Source organism: Chlamydotis macqueenii, chromosome 15 (assembly GCF_036417535.1).
Source record: "Chlamydotis macqueenii isolate bChlMac1 chromosome 15, bChlMac1.mat, whole genome shotgun sequence".
Classification (NCBI taxonomy): Eukaryota; Metazoa; Chordata; class Aves; order Otidiformes; family Otididae; genus Chlamydotis; species Chlamydotis macqueenii.
The window spans coordinates 7,850,957-7,878,948 of record NC_141570.1 but is presented as its reverse complement, the minus strand read 5'-3'; the positions used below and the strand labels follow the sequence as shown (position 1 = coordinate 7,878,948).

Here is a 27,992-nt window from a genome sequence, read left to right as displayed (position 1 = left end):
TGAAGCCTGTAATGTGTTCGGGATTCTTTCTGGGTTAGTGCTAGATTCTGGTATTATAAAACACAATAAATGAAGCAGGAAATCTTCAAAAAGAAAAATGAGCTTTTTTTTTTTTTTTTAATGTCACTGAGGAACTCTAATTCCCTCTTGTATTCTCATACCTGAAGAACCAGCTGAGGTGCCCTCAGTTGGAACTGTGTTGCCCCTGTGGAGCCCCTGTACTAGAGCTCTTCCTTCCCTCATCCCGGAGTCTGACGCTGGCAGGACGGCCCTTGCTCCGGTGTGGATAGCAAAGGTAGAGTCTGGCATCTCCAGCACCGGTAGGATTGATAACAGCGTGCAGCGTCGGCCTTCTCCCTGCAAAGCAGGGCTCTCCGAGGAGGAACGGTGCCTGAGGGAACGTGTATCGGATCCATCACAGGAGGGTTATGCTGCACTGCATAGTTTGTAATGTGCCATTTATTTTGCTCCTGCACGGCTGATAGCGTGACAATTTCATGTGGACTAAAAGGTAAGGTTTCCCAGACGGGCTGGAAAGGGATGTGAATTTTTTTTCTCCATCATAGCAATCTACAGGTATGATGTAGAACAACATCATTTATATATGTGTGGTTGCCTTGCTGGAGAGAGAAATTATTTGGATCTTGCTTCGACTTGGGATTTTCTTAGTTTCTGAGCTATTTTCACACTAAAATAGTTGTGATCAGCCCTTGTAGTACTCAAGTGTTAACGCAAGTATTACCTAGGCTCTTCCAGATTTGACTTGCTCTAACAGTGCTGTCTTGCTTCATTCAACAGCTGCTCCTTACTGGTAAAGCCCTTCTTGTATTTACTCGTTGTCCGATTACAATGGGAGAAATCGGTAACACCAAGGCATTTGCTTTCAGTTGTTCTACTTGCCCTTTCTTCAGGTGTGCTGGAGGTGGTTTGCTCCCTGCTCACCACGCAGGTCGATGCAAACAGGACCTGACGGCCGCGGGTAGCAACAGGCGGACCCGTGCCTGGAATGGCGGCGGGGGTGTCCCGCCGCGCGGGCGTTTGGCGCACCTGGCCGTAAACCCGGGTGGGGGCTGCCTCACGCGGATGACCGTGCCTGGCCCGAGTGGATGCGGGCATCACCACGCAGTGATCGCGTACAAGCACTTTTACAAATTACCCTGCGCCCCCCAGGGGGTGCCCGGGCCGGGGCGCGGCGGGCGGGGGGGCCGCGGCCGTGAGGCGTTTTGGCGGGCTCGGCCTGTCGCGAGAGGGGAGCGCGCGGAGGCCGGGCGGGGCCGCGGGCTGGCGTTACCGGCCGCGGCTGCTGGCGGAGGCCGGCGGGAGACTGTGGCGGGCCCCGGAGAGGCCCAGCAGCTCTGCTGAGGCCTCCTTGGAGCCTGCGTGAAGGCGGCGCAGGGCGGGACCGCTGGCCCCGGGGAAGGCCGCTGCCGCCCGGCTGTGCGCTGCAGAAGCGGTTAGGGGCTCTGCCCTGCGCTGCAGCAGGGCCGGCCTCAGGTACCAGCGTCAGGCGGTGGCTGTGGAACCTCCATCCTTGGAGGTGTTCGGAGATGGAGTGGACGTGGCTTGGAGCAGCCTGATTGTACGGGCCCTACCGGGGCCGGACTGGATGACTTCCTGAGGTACCCTCCAGCCTAAATTCCGCGGTTCTATGCTCTGTGGTTCATCATTCACAGGGAATGATGACTAAGCACTTGTAGATTATGGCTTTTTTTTTTTTTGGTAGCCTTCTTTAAAGATCACTGGTCTGCTAGAGCAGTCCATTTTTAAAGGTGATCTGAGAGTTTCCAGATACTAAATGTCATTCCTGAAACATTCTTATGAGATAGCTGTGTTTGAAGTGCTATTTAGTTACTTTGGCAGAGGAAGGAAACCAATGAGTTGGAGAAACAGTATTTTAACAGTGCCATGGCTGAAGAATTGCACATCACTTTAAGAACCAATTACTGATACTACTGTTACAAACATGGAGTTTAACTGCTTGTAGCAGTGTTTCTGACAGGACTTCCTGCAAGCAGAGGCATTATTACAAATATTAAGCCCAAAACTGCATGTAACATCTAGCTATAAATACAGTAGCAGAGGTGAAGGTTACCCTTTCTCTGAACATAGCCCCCCATGAATACGCAGGCCCAGGACACGTAAGTTTTAATGGAATGACAACTGCAAGTTCCAAAATGGTACTTTGCTACAAAGTGCTGCTTTATTGGACATGTCAAAAGGGATAAATTACTTTTCTTTTTCAAAATTGTTTCAATTTAAAGTAACTTTTCCTTATTTTTAACTAGCCATAACAATGACGTTATATTTTTAAATAAATAATTTTCTAAATAGTAGTTTCAGAAGGCAAATATTTAGTACTCAAACAGAAACAATTAATAATTTATCTTTTGTTCACTTAAACTCAGCTTTTTACAGTAAAGTAAGTGAAACTTGGCAATGCAAGGACAAATGCAAAGGTACATTATACAGCTTATCGCATGAAATCCGTTTGATTGTTGGATATGTAAACACTGACTATTAAAACAAGAAATCTTTTTGATACAATGCAGAGAAAATACAATCCTAATAATTAGCTAAAAATACAGGTAATAAAGTTATTTATTTGGACAAGATACTGTGCAAGTTATGCAAAACCTATTATGGTAATTAATGCAAACATGTTATTTATGGTACTCCCACAACGTATGTATAAACCAGAAATCTCTAATCACATACTGGAAAGATCAACAGGTTTTTTTTTTAAAACAGTAAAGCATCTTGAATCTTCATTCACATTTGGACTTGGAAACAGTGCCTTCCTTGGCATTAAAATACCAAATATATTCTTTAAATACGTGCAAACATAAGTTTTACTTCTACAAATACAGTACTGAGACCACACCACACTGCTCATCTTATAAAAATAACTCCATATACAGTCACACACAGAGGAAAAACGATTGTAAACTGCTGCCAGGGGAAAAATGTGGTGCCTTCCTGAAGCTACTGGGAGAGGCTGCTTCAGCACTTCCCAAGGACTGGATTTCAAATAATTTCACATCACAGTCAAATTATGGTAAGACAGGAAAAAAGCTTCTTTTGAGAATAAAAGGTGGTTTCTTGTTGAAGAAGGGATGAGTCAATCACTTACTAAAAGTAAAGAGCAGAGCTTCATTCTGAGCCCAGGTTAGTAAATGTTGGCAACCTCCACTCATATCAGTAAAGCTGCTTTGCATTCCTACCACTATCAAGTCAGAATCTTATTTAAGACCTCCTCTCGTCTTTTACACTACGAAAGCGTAATTTGCAATGATCTGGAAGACAGCCTAACACCTCAGGTGTCTGGTGCCTTCCAGCCTCATTAGGGAGGCATCTGTAGACCTCAATTGTCACGGCTCCAGCTAAGACGGAGACAAAACATTATCTACCACCGTCTGGACTGACAACTTAGAAGGAGACTTTGTCACTCTGTAGTCAGACTGAATAGGCCTGTGCTCTCTACACAGCCTGGCTGAAACCAGTGGTTCCACTTGGTGATTAAAGTATTACCATTGTGAGCAAAGCAAAAATTGACCCTTACTGGTAACTGCACGCTACGCTGAGTTGTATAGAATTTTATTTTACTGCTGGGAGCAAGAATAGCACGACCCAAGCTACATGCTTGTGCAAGCAGGACTCACATGAGCAGAGGTACGTGCACGTGTAAATGCTTGTACAATCAGGACTCATTATGTTTGCAGTGCAAATCACTGGAACTGCCAGTAATTCATTTAAATTGAGATCACATCTTAATCTCTGCTCAAATATGAATCTGAAGAATAGTGTGCAAGGTGTGTGAAGATAAGAGAAATGTAGGGAAGGGAACTGTCATATAAAAAAAAAAGTAAATGTAGTGATCATCTGCAAAGATATTCACATTCGTATGGTTGTGTAGCAGCTATGGTAAAGGGTCAGAAATACATTGTGGCTAAAAAGCTTGCCTGTTTTGACAAAACTATTAGCTCTATCAAGTCACATTTTGCACAAGATGTAGTAGAAGTTGTCAGTATTTAAAATAGCCCATTGCAAATTCCAGTTCAGTAAAATAAATTAGTAGCAGAAAAAGGTCATGTTTTTCTCTCCAGGGAACAGACATTTAGTTTCTTTTAAAATTATACTGACTACTGCTTGTTTCCAACACGTATGTAGATGATGACAACTTAACAATTAACAGCATTTCTGTCCAATTCTTGACTTTCACTGACCATCAGAGGGGTTTTAGAGTGTTCTGTTTTCTCTTTACTCTCCTCATCTTCTAAATCCTTTGACACTGCAGGGTTTTCCTCAGAGGTGTCATGCATAGCGACCCTAGATGGTTCAGTTGCATTTCCTCTGACTGTAAGGTGCTCCCATCCACCCTGTAAAATATTGATAAAGAAATATAAAAGGAGAAGCATCACCCTGCAATTACAGTATCTGATGAGATGCTTTATATACACTACTAGTTTTATACTTTTTTTTTTTCTTTGTCAGGAAAGTAATCTTTGCTCTGGGCTGAATCAGAAAAATAGGCTCCTTGTAAAACAAAACAAAACATACCTCCCTGACAGTGAGATACATCGGTAGTAAGCTAGAGGATTATTTTTATTACAGGAAATTGAGATTAGTAGGGTCAGATGTTCATAACACCTGCAGGTTATGAACCCTAGAGTTAGAGCTACTGCAGGTTTTCCATCATCTTAAAAGGAACCAAAACCCTGAAACAACCTATCTCAAAACACTGATGGTAATACAGGGAACAACGAGGAAAAATCATGTGCAGACTCGCAAGGAATCAATTTTTTAAAAATAGTACTTACTTTACTATTTTTTCCACTGTAACTTTTAAATTACCTATTTAAAATGAATACTTATTAAATGCAAATAAATGACCTCGCAGCTATAATTGCGTAACCCATTATATTAACTTGAAAAAGGAAGCTAAAACTGAAGAAGAAAGGTCAATTTCCTGCAGGTATAAGCAAGCTTTAGAAAGCTTGCCAGCTGGAGCAGTATGGCACTTTCCTTTTTAAGTGTGCCCATGGGTATCTGGATATACAACTTGCAGGCAGGATTATGCCCTCAGCACTTACCCCAATACCGTAATCCCACGAGAGGCCTTTAGGTTCCATTGGCTGAACACCAGTCCGATGGCAGACAGTCCCACAGCTCAAACTGTGACTTCCTTGCACTTTGTCAGCTATCACCCAGACCTCAAGAAAGCAAAGAGAGGCAATAAAATGTGCTCTTTGTGCTGCTCTTCCCAGACATGAAAATTTAAAGTCTGTTCAAACAGTTTCAGAAATTAGTCTTCATCCTGAATAGGCCCAAACTGTTCTAATTTAGTCAGAAGACACCCAAGCAAAACAACTAGCTACCAGTGTTATAATTAAAACATTGCCAGACAGTAAGACTTGGCAGGGAAGAGATTAAATATATAAAATAGCCTTGTCGGTAAAAAGAAGGAAAAAATATTAATGAGGCTTTTTACAGCAAAGGGCTGGCTGTACCACTATTTCATTGCCATGATTTTTGTCTTGCTATCAGGATTCCATCATTTAGACAATCACCTTGTGGAATAAACAAAAATAATTCTGAGGAACATTTAATTCAATTACAAAGTATGTTAAGCATAACTTTTAATGAACTAGTGCGATACAAGGAAGCGTAATACACACCTGGTCCAGGGGCCCTACAGATATTTTACGGATATTATTGGAAACATGATCCCAAGCAGATCCTTGAGGGTAGCTTGGTGTGATGCCTTGCCGGTACCAAAGATTGCCTATAAAATAAATAGTCCTGGTTACAGCTCAGGATGTCTGCTTTGTGTAAAGTGTTAGTAAACAACATAACAAATCAGTAGTTAGTACTTTCTACATCAGCAGTTAACACTTTCCGCGTTCTGTGGAAATGCATTATGGTTTTGACTAATGTGTTACAGTGAGGGACAATGAAGTTCCTACTTTGAAATTTTGTATTTCTATAGTTATTCATCATAACTTTTCTGGAAAACAGCAAATACTCTGTCTTGTAAAATTTACTGGGGAAAAATGTTCCCCAATATAAGGAACTATGCACTAGAGAAGTAAAGCAAATGAAATTAAGATCTCTGAAGATGACTGGTGTTAAAGGCTTGTTTCTTTCACAAAAGAAAGCTTCATAATTTGTCTTGCAATGATGGTGCTGCTTCTAGGTTTTGCAAGAGGAATGTATTCCTCTTCAGCTTTGTACGTTCTAGGGTTTCAGACAAAATCCTGCCATGCAATTCTCCTCTTTGACATTCATCTATCTCCTCCCCTCAAGAACAGCATAGATGCTGGATTGTTGCTACCTAGCGCACTATCAGATATAACAAAAAGTTGTCAAAAGCAGTACTTAAGTGGGCTGCCCACTCCATCTCTTTCAATATGAAATATTCCTCCTCTGGGAGCAACAGTAATCATCTGTCCAAGCAAAAGCTCTAACCTAGCCTCTCTTTTTAAAATCAATCTGACGTATACTGATTTATTTTTTGTAACATTGATAAATAATTTTTTAAAGATTCTTACCATTTTTATCCAACACAAACACAGATGTTCGCCCTACTGAGACTTGTTTTAACTTTTGTTTTTGAGGTGAAGGAATATGGTACCAACAGTCACCTAAAGGTCAGAAATACTTGAGTAAAACATTGAGAAAACAGAATTATGTATGAGAAGTCTTGGAAATGTCTGCAGTTGAAATACACAGCCTGGGCAAGAAAGCTGTGAATGACATTACACCTAATATATTTTTACTAGCTTGTTTTTAGAAACAAACACTTGAAATCACGCAAGTGAAAAGCAAATTAACTGCTATAATTACCATGAGTATTACTCATATACACTGTTTTGCACAGCTATTGGAAAGGCCTCTGCTTGCCTTTTTCAGACATGGCAGTGTAGTAGAGCTTACACAATGTGTAAAATGGAGACCACACTAAAAAAGTACAAGTACTTACCTGCAGGTTTTTTTGGAGACACTGAGCCCCGATAGAAGGCAGAACCATCTCTAGCAATAGCCCACACTTGGTAAAAGGCTCCAATTGAGATGGAAATGAAGGGCTGATCTGTTCCCACATGCAGCCAGGATGCTCCCTAACAAGACACAGAAGATGAATTGTGGAGCAATGGTTAAAAAGTCCATGACAAAAATATTGTTGATTATTACCAAATGGGAAGAACCCTACACAGTGAAAAAAGATTCTGAAGAATAATTCTTATGTAACTTTACAACTGAACAGGAACAAGGTCCCTGATCCTCAAAGATCCTTGGATATAGGAGTTATATTATGCAAGAGAAGTGCTATTGTAAGAAATGTGGGCAGCAAACTGTGTTACAGTTGATGGACAAGGACTTTCAAATCTGGGACACAAAAGGGAAAAAAATAACGATGCTTTGAGAGAGGGCACTGCATGATTGTGTGTACGTACTTGCATAATTACATTGAATACATCAATAAGGCAGTAAAAACAAACAGAGCGCCTTACAGCTGGGTTTTGCTGTGTCACTCCAAGCCTGCAGAGCACGTCTCCTTTGTCACTGATTGCCCACAGTGCTACTGCTTCATCATCATCTGCATCTGAACTGGGAATTATGGAGATGTCCCACAGGGTAACAGGAGGCACTTCCAGCCACGGCCCACTGGTGACTATCTTACATTTTCTGAAGCAGAAAAAACCTGTCAGAAGTACATACTTTCTATAACTGAATTTGTTTCCTGAATTTGAAGTCCATTGTTGACTTCAGTGCAAATGATCCTGAAGTCTCTTCATTAAGTAGGTATAGTAAGTATCAGTACTAAGGAGGTTTATAACAATTAATCGTGTTTTGCATCAGGTTTTTAATTTTGACATATTACTGATGTCTCAAAGCTTGTTTTGAAGAAAAAGGTTATGTTATAAAACCAGGGCTACCCAGGGAGTCCGTAGCTTGTGCTGCACTGCTCCCTAGCTCTCTAAAACTCACTGGGCAACGGCTGGATAATGAATATTTGACCCCAGCGGATGAACATTTGATCCCATTACAGAGAGAATTCCACACTCGGTTCACTCCTTCGTCTTGGTTAAAGGAATCATTGTACAAGGAGTTTTTTCGTGGGGCCTGTTAAAAAGTTATGTAGCTTCTTGAGGTAGGCAGCTCTAAATTAAAGAGCTGGAGGCAGCGCATTCTGGGAATTGGTGTATATTTTCTGTGGAAACTGCAACAAATTAGTGCTGTCTATTAGGGAAATTATGTTAGATTCTATCATCACAATGGTAATTTCTGTGTATGAAGAACGTCCTAAAAAATTCAGGACATTCCTCCATTCTCCAGTTCTGAAAAACTGGATCCGGCCCTGAGCTGTTCCCTACTTGTTTTCAATTGGTAGTTAAAACAAGAGGAAATGTTTAGACTTGGGTACTTCTGGAGTTGCTTCTTTTATTTCAAGTCACCATTTCGATTGATTTGATGTAATTTGTTTTGCTGCATATCCTGCAACAACAAGTTTGATGCTTCAGGACCTTACTTCAAAGATTTTTGTACAAGGGACAAAATACCATCTTTGTAGCATCAATAGCAAACAGAATAATGCATACATTAATATCAGTTTATTAGCACAGCTATAAGCTACTCCAGTACAGAAGGCATAGAAAAGCTGGAAAAACAGTGAATGCACAGACTTTCCCTGCTTAAGAGAATGGAATATAGTGGCAGTTTGCTGTTTTCCAGGTTCCACCTGAATACACTGTGCTGTGACTTAACTGGGGTTGGGATTATCTGTGGCCTGGTACACAGTATGTGGAATTCATATGTCAGAACTGTTAATATAGAACATGTATCACCAGTTGTTACAAGTGACCTAAAAGGTACTAATATACCTAGACTCTACTATTCCTTAATCATTTACCATAAGGAAAATCAGATACAGAGAACAACCACCTGACTTTTATCTACAGATCCCACAAAATCAAATAGGGTATCTACCTGTAAGGGCTTAAAATTAAAGCTGTAATGCTAAAGATCATCAGCTGCTCTATTGGAGATGGGTTATTTATTGCAGGCTTCTTTACTATTGCTTTTGTTGACTGGGTGATAAGATTCTTCCCCTCATAACTAAAGGAGACTTCTAAGGAGCAGCTGAAAAGCATTCAAGTTCAAAACTTTTATTTCTATCTTAGTTCCTCACCTTGCCCAGCGCCTCCGTCGGACAAAGTCTTTCATTGTCTTGTGACCATGGTAGGACCTACCAAAACAGATTTAAAGAGCTGTTCAGGAGGATGTCAGAGCATTTCCAATGTCAGCGCCAGCCTGAGAGCGCTGTCTGTGCACCTGCCCATCAAACACACCTCCTGACTTTAAAATACTTGAAACTATAGCTTGCTAAGCTCACCTTGTGGCCCTGCCTCCCTGCAAATTTCAGTGTTGGTGTCCCCATAAAAAGGGAGAAATCAAGGCACACTTGTCCCTGTTAAAACATAGTTAACGTGCAAAACAGCAAACAAGAAGAAATGAGAACTTAATTATGGCACTTGCCTGCTAGTATTTTAGGTATAAGGAATCTACTTACGCTGGAAAGTCTGCTGCATACTGCCAGCCTTCCCGATCAGTTCCGCCTGAAGTATTAAAATCAATATACCAATCGGATACCTATTGCCAAAAGGAGACAATAAGAATAACAAGCACAAACAACACCTAATATATAATAAAAATAACCTCTTCTGCTATTTCCCTCCACCTTTTGGCGTGCAATGATTTGCTAGAAAACTTCTAATACTTGCAATATCAATTCATACAGAAGTTCCCAAGTCTTTTTAATTCAGCTGAAAAGAAAAGGATCAGAGCAGCAGTCTCAGTCCCACCAAACAGGAAATTCCACTCAATGCATAACATGCTTTTGACCACGGAAGATTATTGCTATTGTATAAATGGGGAAACCAAGGTTAAACATTATGACAAATCCAGGAAGAAAATCTGGGTCACTTTAGCCCAAGTCTTGTATCCTACTTGCTAAACCTTGCCTTCTTAGGAAAAAGACTTTTAAGACAAAATTTACCCAAGACCACTGCGGAGAAGGAGGCTTGGTATTGATTTTTGTACATTCCTGCAGGCCAGATGCATCGCTCCACATGTATCTGTCTGTGGGCAGACCTCTGTGGTGAAATAGCGTACAAGGAATGCAAGGTCATTTACAACAGTGAAATTAAAAGGCGAGGGAAGAAAAGCTTATCTGTAGCACTTCTTGCTTTCATACATGAAACAGTCTTCTGTCATTATCTCTGCATTTAGAAATATTACGTGAGCCATGACAGTGGGAAAGAATTTGTATAATTGCTTCCAGTTACACCAAACTTGAGGACCATGGAAACTTTCCTCTGTAGAGTGACATTCCTCGCTACTGTTTAAAACTGGAAGGTGAATCCTGAGTTTCTCTGGCATAGACATCCATATATGCGAATGCTTTTTCTATACTTTTGTTGAAATATGTAATTCAAGGACCCAATGTATTTAGCACAGTATGTATGTGAACATATAGATCCTAATAAGAACTTTGCTGTATGGCCTTAATAATGAAAGATGTTGGCACACTTCATGCACTCATAAGGCACAAATCTGTGGTGTTTTGCTATAAATGCACTTTGAGTGGATAATTATAAATCTAGAAAATTGAGAAACACTGCTCCTTCCATCTCAGGTTAACAGTAAATGTTAGAGGAGACTGAAGACAGAATAACTGTAATAACTATCCTGAAAAGCTAGAATAAACCCCTTGTTTCATTTGACAGTAGTAAAAAATTACAGTAAATAAATACAATAAATTGAGTAAATAACCTGCTGCTATAGCCAGTGACTGGGTTCCACCGTTGGTTCTCATAGATGTAAACACATTTCACATCTGACTGCGTATAAATGTTATCAGCACTACTGGCCAATCCTGTGAGAAATAAATCATTTGGATTACAGTAAACCTAAACCTTAAAGACACTACATTTTAAATTCCAATTGCCATAGTAATATTGCTCTTTATCCTACCTCTCACTGTAAAGCCCAAAATATAAATATAAAACTGCAATACCAATTCCTTCCTAATGTGTGTCCACTGCATAACCCTACACATTAGTTAGGCTAAAGGAAGGACACCTGAAATAGCTCGAATAGCTGACCCAGCCAGGAAGATTATTAAGAAATGTGCACACCGCAGTAGACCAATCGTCCATACCTTGAATGAAGCCACCTCCGTATCCACCAGTATAAACCCAAGCTGTGTGATCATACCCTATGCCCCACACTATGCCTCGGTTATTGCACTCTATCAGTCGAAGGTGACCTCCAACTTGACGCCAAAACCTGCCAGAAAAAGGACAACATTTTACACTTACTCTACACCACATACATCAGGAATGTACACTTTTCCTTCCTGCTCAGCAGTCTTAAGGACAGGCAACTTTATATGCTTGTTTGTTCAACCTCTGTGTAATCTCTAAATGCCAAGCTGAAAGCACTTGCTTCTGAACAACTACTGAAAAGTAGCTGGAAGGAACCTGCTGCCTCTGCTTTGAATTTTCAGGCTTTGAAGCATTTTACTTTCCTTTTATTTTATGACTTGTGTTTTATATATATATTTCTTAAACGCTAGTTAGGATGATCTTGCTAGAATCTTTACATCTCAGTGGCCATCAACCACCTCAGCTTTAATTTCATCCTCATTTTTTTTAAAATCTAGGACTTGCCTTTATCTAACAACAAAACAAATTATTTCTATACGTTCTATGGAGCTTGGTAAAAACAAGGGCTTTAATTCCCCCTATTCTCTGCAGATTAATCCTTTTCTGGAGCTTTACATAGCCAGCTGGCCCTGGTACTTTTCTGGGGAAGAACAGGGAAAATAAAGAGAATGCATAGGAGTATTTCAGTTTTCAGAATGGCAGAAGATCGTCTAGGTCCTGAATCCCCCAAACTAAGATGCAAGAGCACATTGACTTCGTGATTTTCCAGATGCTGAAGGTGCTCTATCCTGAAGAAAAAGAACTAAAGGATTTCTCAGGTATTATTCCAAATTGGGAGTATTTTTTTAAATTGAAGATTGGCCTTCTACCCACCAGTTCCAAGGCTGATTTTTTTTTTCGCTTGAAGAGTTTGCAGTACTATATTGTCATAGTTGTAGTAGAAACTGTAAAGGAGCTGCTCCTGGACTGTAGTGATTATGGAAGACTGAGAATATCAGATTTCCTGACTCAGATAAAACTGAAAGCTCAAATTACTTTACAATTACAGTGATTAGGTTTACTTTTAGTCTAGCTTATCTCTTAATTTAAGTAATTATGATATTAAAGATGCAATCAAAAGAATGGAATCTCGATGAGAAAGGCTTTTGAAATCCCATGAATAGCTCCAGCATCTAAGAATTAAAATATGATTTGGTTAATTCCTTCAGATGTACTCATGAATGTGAAGGCAGCCATTAACTTTGTGTAGTACATCTGCAGTGTACTATACACTCCAACAGCCCAAAGTCACTGAATTGGCATGAAAGACAGTCTTTGCTGGGTGGCATCCCATGCGGAAAGAATGCGTGGGACGCACTCTGACGCCTCTTACATTTGATCACATGGCATCAGGTGTGGTCCGGCCTCCAGTTCAGGGCTTGGCTCACTAACAAAGATGTCTCCTTTACAAGTAACTGACCAAATGGCATGGTGAGAAGGAGGGCCTTGAATCCGTCTGCTTTCACAACAGGACGTGTTCAGCAAAGACAGCTACAAAACAAGAAGCAGAGAACCACAAGCTTCCACTTACAATGAGAACAAAAATTTCCATATAGATGCTTCAGTATTACAAAACAAAGTTTTGCCTTTGCATGTTTTTGCAAATTAGTAAAGCGTTTTTGCAGCTTTTCTCAAAGGCACTGGAACTCACCGTTTTAGAAATTATTAACACAATCACTGGAACCAATGTGGTTTGCAGTATCTGATCATTATGAAGGACCTTTCAGATTTTCCATTGGTTCAGTGTATGTACACCTGCCTGCCTGTACATAAGACTCTTTACAACAGTGACAACAGATAACAGTTCTTCCACCAATGCAGAATAATAGACTATCTGAATTAAACTCCTAAATCATTTTGTAGCCTGATCTATATCTGGAGATAGGAAAGGAAGGAAAAACAGTATTGGTTTTACTGTGGGTAACTGCAGCATCAGAAAGTGTGCAAACTCCAGAGGAGATGGGAAGCCTCAGGTGCCTCTAAATGAATTTGAACAGACTTTTAAAATACTTAAATTGTGAAAATAGGTAAGTAGCCTAGATACCGTAAATGTAATGCTGCAATTTCAGACACTAGCTTTTATGTTTTATTTCGGATATTGCCAGCTTGAAATGGAAAATTCACAGAATTACCCAGTCATGCATTTCTTGCTCTGTTGTGGCTGCCAGACGGATTGGCCATCGCTGCTTCGTTCTTTCAGGTGTATACAGTGCAAAGGAGTGTTTGGCTTCATTCAGAACTTCCACTATAATAGTGACTTCGTTCAGGAACACGTGGATATACTAAGACAAGAAAAAAAAAATTGTGACTAAGATGAAAGCAGATATGCATTCCTCAGAGCCAGTATTTTTTCACTTCAAGACTATGAATGAGGCATTTCTGCCAAGGATAGCAAAGAATCAGTTCTTGGTGCAGAAGGAATGGAGCTCAGTTTCCAGTCCTGCACTACCTTCGATGGGTATGCTATTGCCCGTACGCGTTAACCCTATTTATGAAGACTCTGGGCAGCCAAGCTTGGCTCTTTGTTCACAGTCAAGAAGATTTTGAACTTTCAAAAGAATTCCTAATTAGTACAAAGCTGATGGTTTAAGTAACATGGACGGTTGCTGAGTGAGTATTTTTGACATAGCATTAACATAGCTGTAGCTTAGAAAAATTTGCAATTTTCTAGTACCCTAGGCTACACTTGAATTGGTTCCCAATACTCAGAACAATAGCATACCATAATTTGCCTCCCTTAAGAAAATTGTCTTCCCTTTAAAGGTTTTCCTTTGCCAAATGTAACTCTCTCAAGGGTCTCAAGCTGAACACACCTTTTTCTCCTCATGATACATGTAGTAAATGAACAGGATGCTGTCACACATTCCATCGCTTCCAGTGAACTGCTCAAGTGTGACTCGAACATCCATCCATTTATAAGGCTTCCAATTCCTCCACCACTGCAAGGTTCCAGTTTTAACCCAAACCGACTACAAGGCAAACACAAATTTACAGGAGTAAGGAAAATGCATGACTCTTTCTCCCAAATAATATTTTTTGTTACCACAAGAAATCTCTGCTGCAGGTTAGTCTGTATCGCATCAAGTTAATTCTGACACAGAGTGTACCAGAGTGTTCAGGAAGCTGAAGACAAAATGAAAACTGACAAAACTGTATTGAAAGACATTGAAATAGTGTATGTGTAACAGTATTAACATTTTACCTCTGCAAGAACGCAGTAGCACACAGATACTAACTGACTCTAGTGTGCTTCTGTTATAACACAACTTCTGTTTGGACTTTAAAGGCTTTTGACATAATCTTTTTTAAACTTGATTAAACCCCTGGACTCCAAGTGTTTTTACTCAAATGAATTCCAGATGTCATGTGGTAATTAGCAATGAAGGGACCAAAAATGTGAATGAATCTGAAAAGAGTCAAGGAGTCTTAACAAAGGGAACATGAAACAAAAGTGCTGCTGTTGATGTTTGCATCATTGTTATATTCATGCAAGTTACATTAATCCCTTAATGGTCACAGAGAGAGAAAGTTCACCTACTTGAGTCACTGTTTCAATTAAGCTTCATCTTGTGGTGGAATAATTCATACATTATTGTTCCACTGTTGAAAATGTTTCTCTGTGGAACTGAGGATTCAGTGTACTCAAGTAATGCGGACCAATGCTTCATTTGCTCCTATACCAAACTATCAGCTAATGTTTTTAGATAAAGATTGCTGCTCCATGTTTGACAAACTGATACATTTCCCACAGGGAGCTCAGACAGTGATAATCCAGGAAAGTTGTCATAGTCAGACATAGGGACAAGAATATAAAGCTGACAGTAAGTTCAGATCAGTACATCAGAAACGTATTACTGCTGCCCAGTATCGACAGATGTAAGTGTATGGTAGACAAGAGATAGTTGTCCTCACTGCTTACCTGCTCAATAGCCTGTTCGTAGTGCCTAAAATTCTCCAGTTCCCGCTTTGTCCTTTCACTGAGCTGCTGAAAAATCTGTTTTCGCCACGCTGCTGTCTGAGCTGGAGTGATAGACAGAGACAGAGATTGCATAGAGGACGACAAACCTAGAAAAGAACCAAAACAAATAAACTCCAGTGAACTTTTAATACAGTTTTGTGAAAAGTAAACACGATGCTGCTTTGAAGATTGGACTGAATCAACCAAGTCTAACGAAATTTTTCTCATTATTGCTTTGGAATCAATGTATTACACCCAAACTTTGTAAATGATGCACAGAAATGAATCACTAGATGATTGCATAGAACCTTTCAAAGCCATGACCTTGTAAAAATGGGAGTTCTGTCACTGAACTGCAAGATAATTAGGTAATACAATGGATTAAGAGTTACACTTATTAAATATTAGGATGCCACAGTTAATGGTTTATTTTGTAAATATGGTTATATTCCACTGTCTTTCAAGAATCTAAATTCTAACGCCATCCAGTTATCAGCTGGGCTCACAGTCACAATGCCTCTGAGTAGTTTATGTATCACACCCTTGTCTCAGTAGGAATGGTAGGAGCGAGGCAGTTATTTGTGGCATCTGCGTCTCTCAAGAGAGCCCTTTTCACTGCTTTCAGTTACTCTTCAATGATATTGTGGGTTTTGCCTGAAGTTGCAGTTTCAGTGCAACTAAAAATGAGGTGCAGATTCAGCACAGATTATTTTACAAAATTTTTACAGGAACTCTGAAAAAATATCACCTTTAGATTTATCTATCTCAATCCCAAAGTGCTGTACAGCTAAATACATGCAGCACTATCCTCAGACATGGAGTGTATTAACAAATTGCAATAAGAGTAAATGGGCTATCAGAAGTTTTGCGCCATGGTTTTGTTAAAAAAAAAAACCCAAACCAACATTTTTTGTAAAAAGCACTGGGAATTAGGGTCTGTTGTGGTGACCGGATAGTACCTGACGGAACAGTGAACCATTTCAGTGGGCTGTGCAAATCTACAAGACAGCCTCCCCCAGACACCCAGGCCCACAGTGGGTGCTCATCGGCTCTGTACTGTTCTTCAGCTCCCACTGAGAACATGCCAAAAGAAGACAGGCTGGATGTTTCTCCTAGGGTGCTGACGGAGAGGACTGGATGCTTTTGGGCCTCCTTCAAGTCAATGTTTGTCCACTGGAGTTCTACAGAAGGATTTGGGTTTGTAGGAGATTTACGCATCTCAAGATTAGCTTTCTCATTATTAGCTGAAGCAACAGTGGCTTCTCCTTGACCAGAGTCCAGAGGATCCACAGTCAAATTTGCACGTATTTCTGCTGTCTGGTTGCCTGTGCCGTTACCACTGCTGCTGGCTGCAGCTCCCATCGGAGGAGTGTTGGCAAGGTTCATGGGTACACTTGGAGGCTCTGTATCAGAGGAAGTATCTGCATCACCCTGAACGATCGCGTTTGTTTGGTTCTGAATATCATCAGTAAAGAAACAGCCAGCACTGAAGAACAAATAGATAATAAATTACCTATCATTCAAATTATATATATAAATTATATAAATTAGCAGAGGCCTGAGACCACAGACATACAGAAATCGACCTAGCGTTTCAGCTTTAGGAGAGAAATAGCTGACTTCTTTTTTTAAAGGTCAAACTCTGTCACCAGAGGAAAGAGTCTAACACAAATCCAGCAGACCAGTCTAGTAACTCTGAAAACACTGAAGCAGCATCACATTTTCTGGATATGAAATAATGAATAGGGTTTTTTAAAGCCCATTATTAACTTTACGATTTTTGTCTTAGCTAGAAAGGGCTTCTACTCAGAGCACACTCTAACTCAAACAAGTAGCTTCTGCAGCACTCTCAGCTTCACTGGCGTGCCTTGCACAGCCAAGAAGCCAGCAGTCAGCAGGAGTTACCGATTTAATCTCTCTAGGAAAGGAAACGTACAGTGACACTCAGGAGAAGGATAATTCCTAAGCAGAGTTGACACTCCTTAATGATATTTCACAGGTAACTTTTTCTCTTATTAGAGACTAGTTCCAAAGCCAGAGAAACACGCTCTACTGCAAGCACGCAGTGAATTCCAAAGTGGGAGCTTCAGTTTCTACTCCAAGTGCAACAACCGCTGCTTACTGTTAATTTTAATGGCAAAAAACGCAAAAAGGTTTTTGGCTTACATAATGATTAGAGATGCCTTCCCTGCTCCTCCCTCCACTTAAATGTAAAGAAGTATCTCCCAGCATTGAAACTCTTGGCATACAAAGTCTCGAGCAGGTATTTTACAGAATACCTGAGCAGACTTGTTGAGCTCCCGGTCTGAGATCTGTCGCTCTCTTGGCCAGATATAATTGCCTTCCATGTCTTCCCACTGAGTTCACTTGGTGTGACACCCTGACGAAAATAAATTGCTCTGTCATCGCAGCCAATTCCCCAGACCTAGGGAAGGAAAGGGCTTGGTGAAGGAAATGCCATGGAATGCAGGTTGATACCAGCTACAACAAAGGTGCAGTCGTGGAAAATACAGCACAAAATCTGCTGGACAGAGTGTTTTCCTTTTGTGTTCTTCCTTAATGCTGATACTGTAGATGCAGTATAAAACTCTGTACCATCAAGAGAGAATTGTTTGCACCTGAATGTGCCATACAAGAGACATGCTGACTGTTCATCTTCTGGTGAAGAATTCCACCACACATTCCTTCCTAGCAATTCACGCGCACGGACCTCTCGTTCAGCTGTCCATACTGGCACTGCTGACAGTCCTCTCCACGTATGAATACTGCATGTTCAAAAGGGAACATAAATACCCTCATAATTGGCATACAGCTGTCTTACCTGATTATTTAAGCCTACAGTTACCATCATCATTTCTCCAACCATTTCAATCCAGCTTGTTCCACAAGGATTATGTGAGTTCACTCCTCTTCTAAACCACACCTGCAACAGCAACAAGTCTAAATTTTGCTCCTTCTGCATTAGCAAGCAGACAGCTGGAATTTATTTTCTTTAGTGGATTAGTCTTAATCTCTAATAGTGATTTTCTGCATTGCCTTAGGAATTCTCTTCCCTCCTTGGTTCTCTTTCTTTATCAGGTAAAGATAAAATAATTCTCTTAATAGTACCCAGACTATGTGTCCTTGTGACCAACTACAGCCAGAAGAGCCCAGAAGGAGACTTTTTGTTATGACTTTCTGTGACACGAGTTAGTTTCTCTGCTATTGGAAAAATAGCTTCTATTACATGTCAACTGTAGGCTACTTTTAGGTCACTCTGAATGGGCTTTAAATAGTGTTCTTGTGTTCAAACTCGGGAGGCAGGGCTGGTAGAAGGAACTGACACAGGGATCTTTTCAGTGGTACAGCTCTTTAAATTGTCTCCCCTTTAGTTTTTACCAATCCAAAAGTGTCCGTGGGCAGGGTGCCTGGAAAAATTTCCATTTGTTTTTAACATATAGTGGCAAGCAGCTGCTTCAGAAATTGTTGATTAAGTCATGTAACAAACAGTGTACTTGACTACCTTGTGGTAGATCTGAAGAAAAACATGCTAGCTTATCTACATCTATTATAATGGTTTTATTCGGCAGATGGAGAAGGCTCGACACAGTCTTCTCCTTCCAACTTGAGATATTCTATGATTCTAAGTTAAAACCCCACTAAAAAAGTAATCACACATACATACAACAGATTATGTCACTTAATAAATACAAAACCCTACAGTAAAAGGCTGATGAAGAGGGAACAGTTACAGTAGGAAGAGAAAAAGGATCACATAGAAAAGTGTAGATGAAAAGATTCCCCCGCTGCTTTGCTGTAACATTCAGACCATGCTGTTGTGGAAACAAGACTGAGCAGCTAGGAGTCCCTTCAACTTCGATGCTGAATATCCCTTAGAAGTAGGCCCCTTACTACAATCGTACCAACATCCCCACTCACCTACTCCATCTGTCTGACTTGGGTTTAGAAAATTCCTTCCAAAAGAAAAGCAGAAAGTCTTCCTTAAATTAAAGGCAACTATGGATATCACAGACCACGGAGCATTCCTGTAAGAGCAAGGGGAACTAGAATTCCCCAAAGCATGAGGATAGTGAGTCCAAATTACCAATGTTTCCTATGAAAGCCACATGCCTGTTTGAGAAAAGCAACAGAAACAGGGAAGAAAAAAAACAGAACCAGAGAGTGGCATCTCTTACTTTTCTGTCCTTTGTAACACACCATACCACATCAACACCCACAGAGACATGCATGATCCCATTTTCAGAGCTTGGAGACTCCACAATACTCCAAGAAATTCCTGCAAGAAACAAATCCCAGAAAGCATTGTAGATTACTTATTCAACACTATACAAATCAAAGGACTTTCCAGCTAAATTTAACAAACTTTACCTTGAGGGTTATTCCTATCAATTCCTTCTCTCACAATAGCTTGCCCTTCCCAAAGAGTTGCCCAAAGGAGGTCATATGGTCCACAGCTGATCTGTACAACTTCACCAGGAGTGGTGACTAAGCACCACATGGAACCTTCTGGATTGTGATGGCAGACATTTTCTCTGTACCATACCTAGACAAGTTTAAAAAAAAAAAAACCAAGAAAAATATCACTACAACAATGAAACCATTGAGACAAGCATGAAGACAAACTGGAAAGAACAGTCCTCCTTTAACAACAGGATTTTTTACACAGTCTATACACTCTGATCTTTAAAGGGTTGGGGTTTTTTTGATGTTGATTACACAGTTGAAGCCTATTTCCTTATGTACTAAGGGAGGAGGCTTTTCTACAGACCAGCCTTTATCATGGAAGCAAATCTGGATTGGGTACAGTAACCTACTGCTATAAGTTCTGTGTATATTTCAACACTTAAAAAACATTGTGTATTTCAGGGCATGTTATATAAACCAAGAATGAACAAATACATAACACAAAAATGTTACTGTTAGGTGATAACTCGACCTCACTTTCACCAAACAGAGCTTGCCACAATATGGGTAAAAAACTTCATTCTCTGTGCAGCTTTCATTGACATCCACTCCATTTGCTACTCTTGGTCCTACTGCCTGTGCACTTTTCTGTAGACCACAGTCAAAATAGGAAGGTCAAACACAGAAAGCATGCTGCGGTAGTTGTAAGAGTGCTCCAAAATATGTCTGCTGAGTGCTAAATCCTCATTTTTAGAAATTTCTCTGGAGACTTTTACTTGGGAAATGAAAGCATTTTACGTCAGTCAAGTAAGCCTGTAGAGTGGGATGCCTGTCACTTATTACTGGGAACTATAAGGAATAGGGAATTTTATTTTAAACAATTTAATCAACATTGCTTGCCTCTCCAGGCAAGCAAGTATGTCTGAAATCTCAGGCTATCTGTTGAAAGTATTACATTCTTCCCTGTGAGACCACAAGTTAGAAATTGTCTAGAGACAAAGGAATGTCAGATACATGCTGAAGGACGAAGGAAAGAAAGCAAGAATAAAATCTTTACAGCACTGAGGAAAAGCGGAAAGACCTTATGGTAGGCCTAAAAAAACAGCATAGTTTTCAATAGAAAATAAGTTGGAAACATTTCAGAGCTGGACTCGACATTGCCAAGTCAGGAGGTTACCATTTTCTGATCAGTAAGTCTCAGAAAACCATTTTGTAAACTTTCTTAAATCATTCATGACTCCCCACCACAGAGATGCTTTGCAAGAATCTTGATCAGGTTTTAAGGCTCCTTCTGTTACAGTGCCACAGTCTGCATTCTGGGCATTTTTCAGGATATAAGACCCTGCTCAGCCCAAGTTTTTAAGATTCACCTGTTTATAGAGGTTTAAGGCTTCCATGAAACAGCAACCCTATAAGATACTAAGCCTTTCCATTTACAACACAAGTTGTTACATAAGGTAGTCCCAAAGTAGCTTTTACATCCTCTGCCAGATGCACAAACAGCTTATTTCCTTACCAACATAAGACAATAAAAAACCTGCCTTGCTTTAAAAGCATTTCACTCCTTTTCAATAGTAATTTATATTAGAAAACTGAGGGAACATGCACATACCCTTCCTTGTAAAGAAACCGCCCAGACGGATAAACGGCCAAGAGGCTCATCGGTGATTTCCCATCCTCCAATGGAGATGTCATTGAAAGGGTCTGGCAACTGATCTGGATCATCATGTGGTATAATCTGAAGGAAAGAGAAGGAGGACTGAGGAGCCATTGCAAACAGACAGGTGATTTGGCTGGTGGCTTAACTTATTTCTTGCAGATTGGTTTATGTATGGCTTACTAAAGTGGCTGACCATGGAGATTCTTCCTCTTGTTCAAGGCTGCTATACACAGAGAGGGGAAACATTGTTGAAGCAGCACGAAGAATTCTGTGTTTCATCCCCTAACTAAAGGAAATTTTTACTCACAGAACAGTGCATACAGACGTTCTTTTAATTGGAAAGCTGGAACACCACAAATAACAATTTTTGTACATTCTTAGAATAGAACAACAATTATTAAAGAACAGTTATTTAGATAAGGGACACGGCTGGTGAATGATGCTAGACAGGTGCCACCTCGAAAGAGAGTGCTTTGTCAAACAACCAAAGGAAGTTTAAATGTTGGTTTGAAATTTGCAAAGCAGCTGAGCATCTATCTCCAACTACATTACCATGAGATGTGGCACCTTATTACCACAGGTTGCTATGAAAAATCTCAGCCTTCCATTTATGCTTGCACGAATTACAAGCTGGAAGTCAAGGAATCCAGGTCCAGCCTACAGAGCAGTGATAAAAAATTAATTTCCCTGCACTTATAATTGATTATTGCAGAAGAGCAGTTTATTTAATATTTGAAAGATATCCAGAACCTTCGCCCAAATGTCCCGTGATTTGTATCTCCTGTATCTGATCCACCTCCTGCGTCTGACACAAGAATTCCATTTCTTATCCTTTGTGTAGGTGCTGGGGAAGTCTATGGCATAAGTCCAGCCCTGCAAACAGAGGTTTTCTTGTATGAAAATCAGGACCAAAGGAAAGCTTGAAATCATAACTCGGAGCAATTCTGCACAAGAGTTACCCCTACAAATACAGTACAAGTAACTGTGCGTGTCTCAACAGCCCTGATTATCAGCTAATTCCATGATTTATGAATCATGTCCAAATTCTTCTGCATGATATACACGGAACAAACAAGACACAGTAAAGCATTTTACTTTCTTCATAGTAAAGGTCTTAAATAACAGTGGTATTCAGTTGCCAGCTTCTATAGAAGCTCCTATAGGCTTCAGAAGCCTTCAAACAAGATCCTTCCTTGTGTTGTATTATAGTTCAGCTACTTCCCAGAAAGAAGTAGCTATGGCAAGTTATGTGCCTTTTATTTTCACAGACCCTCTACACTTTTATAAAAGTGCCTTTTATTTTACAGACTAAGGATTCCCAGAATAAATCTTTTTGGTATTGTTCACCTACCCCTTTCTCTGTTGGTTCCCCTCCAATATTTTCATCCACATACCAGTCAGACTCCCACTCCCAGTGTGGTGAAGGCAGTGTGAAACTATCAAGCTGCTGATGCTTTAGCCCGCTCACATCACTCCACTGCCAGCGGTCACTGGGCAGTAATTTCTCACAAAAGCCACCAACTGGATTCCAGCGCTGCCAGAAATAATAAATAAAATATTTTATTTGAGATAACGTAATCTCATTGTACATCTACAGAGTCCTAGGGAATCATAAATGACAGTTTTCCCTTTTTCTTCAGTAGAAGAGGAAAAAATTCCTGGGGGGAATGATAAAGCGTTCGTACTCGAAGCCCCTAGCTAACACAGTCTTTGGAGGAAGTGTTTTTAAATATCAAAGAAGGGCTGACTGCAGAGCTAGTCCCAGCCAAGTCATTTTCAGCTACATAACTAGGAATATCTGATTATATCTTTTACTATTAACAGTGCTTTTTTTCTTTGCTGATGTGTTGCACCATGACACTGCAGCATTAGGATAATGCTGGCTTTAGATTATAGATGGCCTTGGGATCTCTAATCTACTCCCCACGCGAAAGACGACTAACATCTTGCCTGCACTAGAAAGACAGCATAGCTTCTGTGCCAGAAACTATGCCAAGATAACTACATCAGTAAATCTGCCCTTATGTTATCTTATGTTATACTAAGAGGTGGGGTTTTTTTCCACATCTGGCTTTAATCAGTTACAGAACAAATAACTTGCTAGGGTTTTCACCAATGCAGCTCTGATTTTTCTTTTTTTCCCCACACTCTTACCTACTGCAGAAATACTGGCAAAAATTTTTCATGTAATAATGTCTTAAATTTTAGGGCACGTGGAAAATGAGTGGTTCAAAATCCTTCTATGATTTAATGCAAAGTATTATTTACTTTTACTAGGAATCTGGCTAAATTGCTTTGTACATTATCTGTAAAGTATTTCAGTTTAATTTTGTCATTGTTAGCTCTTACAGAATATTTCCTTTTGTTTTCCATAGCCTAGAACAAACAAAACAGAAGTTGTAAAATAACAAATAAAACACATTTTAAAGTTTTGCATTTTTTAAAGAACATGCAAGAGAGACAGCTGATGTAGGGATCTGCTATCATTCCTTTCTGATGGGTATGTGGCAGTGGGATAGAGGCACACATCATACCTGATTCTCATAGGTTTCTTCCTGGTATCTAATAGGAACGTCACCCGAGAGCACGTAGGTGTATACTTGATGATCACAGGCTATTCCCCAGCAGCACTGTTTGACAGCAGAGACCCGTTTGAATTCCAGCTGTGTGTCCTTACAGAGCTCCCAGTACTGGCCAACAGTAGACAGAGTGTAAACCCTCCCAAAAATGTCAACAGCCCACAAAAGGGAACTGGGCATGGCCATGTCTGAAAGGCAAAAAGGAGGTAATTAATGGAAATTAGTTTTAAAAAAAAAATGGATCTTGAACCTACTGTAGATCAGTCCTGCTCTGAGCCATCAACAGTCAAATTAAATAGAGATGTAAAGAACAATCTTTTAAAAGGAGCCTATGCAAAGCTGGCAGCCAGATCTCTTTCTGTGCAGTTACACTTCTCAGATGCCTCTGAAAAGCCATGTAAAAGACCTTGCTACCGGCACACCACTGTCCATCCTACAAGGGCTCACAACATTAATAGGACAGCTTTGGCGGGCTGAGGGCAGAAGTCAACACTGAACTGAGATGAAGTAGCACGGACCATTTTATAGCAGGCGACTTCACTCTCAAGAGCTGGTAATGTCAGTGGTGCTACACACGTCGCTCATCTCAGTTCCACAAAGCCATGTCATCTTACGACACCTCCTTCTCAGCCTCCTCTTGGTGTATGCAAAGAAAAGGTGTGAAAGGGAGCTTCACCATAAGCACACATTTAGTTTTAATCCATGGACTTATTACCTACTGCCGCCAGGATACCTCTTTCCAAAGCATTCTGGTGACTACTTTGGGATCTGACCTTTATTTAATACACATAGGTGTGATATTTATTTAAGTACACATAGAGCATGGTGTGACAGCAGAGACCTGGTTGAGTTCCATTCCAGTTTTATCACTGAATGTGAGGCAGGTGTACACCAACTCTTTTAGAAGTTAAGAAAGGCCAGCATATTTCTGTCACTTGGGCTTCTGCGTGCCATTAAATTGAACAAATTTCAGTTGTTCTGTATGTCTGACAGTCAGGACTACTGATGAGTATTTTGAACTTTGCCTCCAGTTGTATTAACTACGGGGAAAGGTAGAAAAGAGGACTCACATCCAACACAATGAAAGAAAAGAGGAATCCTTGCTTGGAGTCAGTGTGGAACACTGCTTCTTCGTTGTCAAATGGCAACTATGCTTTCAACACCGGAGCCTAAGGAGACTGCTTTCTGAGTGATAATAAGCAGTGGCACAGACAGGCTAATTTGTACAGTGTATGTGAATGGTGGAGGTGAAACTGCAGAGAATCTGGAAACAGACAGGCCAGTGTCAAAGAACAACACAGTGAATTCACATGGGATCCCAAAGAGGATGTTTCAGAATTCTTTGATTCCTAGAACTGCTGCTGCTAAATACCTAAAAAACTGGATCCACCAGGTGACTAACAGGTAACAGTGAGAAGATTTATAGCAGCAGAAAACAAGCGAGGCCACAAGAAGGTCACAAGCAAAATTCTCCTATTCATTGTGGCAGTGTAACTGTGATGCATCCTCTAGTTTTGTCTTTGTTGTTGTTTTTGCTGGAAGTATGAAGGCTTCTACAATTGCCTTTGCTCTTGGACCAGCCATTTATCCCCTTTATATTCTGCCTTTCTATGTTAGTGAAAGTAGGATAGTACAGAAGGACAAAGTACGGAAAAAAATGGAATGGAACAAAGTGAAGATGAGACGGAAATTATAATGTGTGTACCACTGGGAAATTAAAGGCCATGAAAACAAGCCTTTCTGTTAGCACTTAAAATTCTGCAAAACATTCTTCATAACAGAGGAAAGTATTATGCACTCAATCTTAAGCAACCAGAATGCCAGCGAGTCTGGAGTAAAGGAAGCATTATGGGATAACGCAATGAGGATATCTACCTAGCCAGATAACAAAGAAAAGTGATGCCTGAGAGTGTTAAAGGGGGGCAAATACATAAACGAAGGCTCGTACCTGGAACGACAGTTCGGGCGGGCAGGAAAGAACCTGGAACGGTTCAGGAAAAGGCAGTGAAAGTTCCAAAGATTATGAAGTTAGGAAAAATACAGATGGGACAGAATTAAGATAATCCAGGCAAATGGAACTGGATTAAAATACTCAAGGCAGCCAAGAGAAGCGAGTTTCTGCATATTCCTTCCTCTGAACTTTTGAGACAGAGTGTTTGGAGAATCATGGGAAAATCCCAAATGCATTTGGGATTATGAACTACTTTTAAGACTTCAGTTTAGGCCCCTTTGCACTGCTTGTGCTGCAGAAGATGAAGACAACGTCGCTTGATTTTGACGGATGCTCAGCGCTTGTGGCTTATGTGCAATTCAGTGAATGCAGAAGTTGCCTAGTATTCGGAAAAAATCAGACCCACACCTGCTAAATTCTTCCTCATCCCTCAGCTCAGCCAGGTAATTTCTGATAGAACTAAAACTACTTAAGATGATACATTGTTAATTAAAATTTCCAGTTTCCTAACGCTGATTGCCACACAATTCCAAGACAAACATCCCAACTCCTTGCGTATTGTAACCGCAGTGCCGTTCCTCCGGAGAGCGGGGACGCGGCCCTGCCTCCAGGCCGCGGCGCTGGCAGTGCTCGGGCAGGTGCAGCCCCGCGGCGGGGCTCAGCGCGCCCCACGGCGAACACGCGCGCATCCGAAGGCGGCCGGCGCGCTCACCCGACACCAGCACACGGCCCCGAGCGCAGCGCCTCGCACCGCGGGGATCTCAAAGCGCGTCACAAACCGAACACAGCGTCAGTAACGCCCGCGGACAACGGCGGGCGCGGGGAGCGGAGGGCGCACGCTGCTCTTTCGGGCGGGGGCTAAGGTTAAGGTCGGGCCGGCTGGAGGGCCCCGCGGGGCCGGGGGCTGCTCGGCGGCGTCCCGGGCCCGACATGGCGGCGGGTCAGGGCGGCCGCTCCCCCGCAGAGCGGAGGCGGGCAGCGGCGGGCCCAAGACGGGAGCGGGTCTCCGGTGATGATGGCGCAAATCCGCTGCCCACCGCCCGCCTTCCCCGGGCGGGGGGGGACTGCGCTGAAGCGCCGGCACCTCTCCACCGCCCCGCTTACGCTTCCCGCCAGGAAGGGCAGCGCCGGGCCCGATCTCCAGTCGCCCTGCCCTGCCCCGCCCCGCCCCGCCGACAGCGAGCGGCGCTGCCCCAGCCGGGCCCCCCGAGGCTCGCCCCTCACCTGCCTCTCCCCGCCGCCCGGCGCCGCTCCCGGCGGAAGGAGCCGCCGCGCCTCGCCCCGCCAGGGCGGCGCCGCTCAGGCAGCGGCCGGCGGACAGCGCCGCGCTCCCACAGGCTGCGCCCCCGCGCGGCGGCTCCAAGCAGCGCCGCCATTGGGCGGGGAGGCGGTGCGGTGGGCGCGTCACGGCACGCGGGGCGGGGGCAGCGGGAGCGGGTGCGGGGACCCCGGCCGGGGGCAGCAGCGGGGCCCGCTCCTCCGGGAACCGCAGGGACACGGGCGCTGGCGGGCAGGGCCCATCCCTCGGGTCAGCCGGCCGCGCAGAGAGGGCAGTGATGACAGCCAGAGTCGGGAAAAACAGCCGTTGCCCGGAGTTATGCGGACGCGTGATGCGTCAGTACAGGCCTCCCCGAGGTGGGACGGAGGAGGCGGCCCAGCGGTGTAGCAGCAGCGCGGCAGCAGTTCTTCCCAGGACACCACAGGTGCCGCTTAACATCTGTTGCAGGTCATGACTGTGACTTGCCCTGCTTCAGAATTACAGCCTCCCTGTGAAAGTGCTTGCTTGTCATCTCAGGTTCTGCCATCACAGTGCAGTTCATTCTGAAGTGAGGCAGGAAATCTGACAAGGTAGGCAAGAACTTCCATGCCTGACTATTCAAACAGCCAGACACGAAAGAGATCTGCCAGCAAACAGCATCTCAGATCTATGTGTATCTCAGAGGCACAGCGGAGGAAGCTGGAAAAGCAATCTTCTCTCATTTCAGGCCTTTTTCTCAAGTAACTGGCAGATCATCTGGCCTGAGGAGTTTCTAGTTGTCGGCTGAAGAGAATATATATCTTCCTTGTGCTTGTTCCGTGGCCTGTAGGTTCAGATGGTTTTGATGTGCAGAGGGTTGTGGTTCGGAGGGTTGGTGTACACATTAAATTATCCAGAATGATCCTGTGTGAGGCAAAA

At 42.0% G+C, this 27,992-nt stretch overlaps 1 protein-coding gene across 5 annotated transcripts; it reads right to left on the bottom strand.

The window, feature by feature from the left end:
* Positions 1-2,177: 2,177 nt before the first annotated feature.
* TECPR1 (tectonin beta-propeller repeat containing 1) lies at positions 2,178-27,134 on the bottom strand. 5 transcript variants are annotated; one of them, XM_086759864.1, is made up of 25 exons: positions 27,041-27,134; positions 23,821-24,053; positions 22,638-22,820; positions 22,037-22,159; positions 21,239-21,364; positions 19,591-19,765; positions 19,398-19,498; positions 18,044-18,145; positions 17,502-17,647; positions 16,182-16,708; positions 15,184-15,329; positions 14,078-14,233; positions 13,397-13,546; positions 12,598-12,755; positions 11,219-11,346; positions 10,831-10,933; positions 10,055-10,151; positions 9,569-9,648; positions 9,188-9,244; positions 7,509-7,683; positions 6,980-7,115; positions 6,549-6,641; positions 5,676-5,782; positions 5,091-5,210; positions 2,178-4,376 (listed from the first exon to the last, which is right to left on the bottom strand). In XM_086759864.1, exons 2-25 carry the CDS (start codon positions 24,049-24,051, stop codon positions 4,179-4,181), a joined length of 3,618 nt encoding a protein of 1,205 aa, XP_086615990.1. In that variant the 5' UTR covers positions 24,052-24,053; positions 27,041-27,134; the 3' UTR covers positions 2,178-4,178. The 5 variants fall into 5 exon arrangements, with proteins under 5 accessions (XP_086615990.1, XP_086615991.1, XP_086615992.1 ...); XM_086759865.1 differs by lacking the exon at positions 27,041-27,134 and adding an exon at positions 26,596-26,685; XM_086759866.1 differs by lacking the exon at positions 27,041-27,134 and adding an exon at positions 25,814-25,854.
* Between the last annotated feature and the right edge of the window lie 858 nt (positions 27,135-27,992).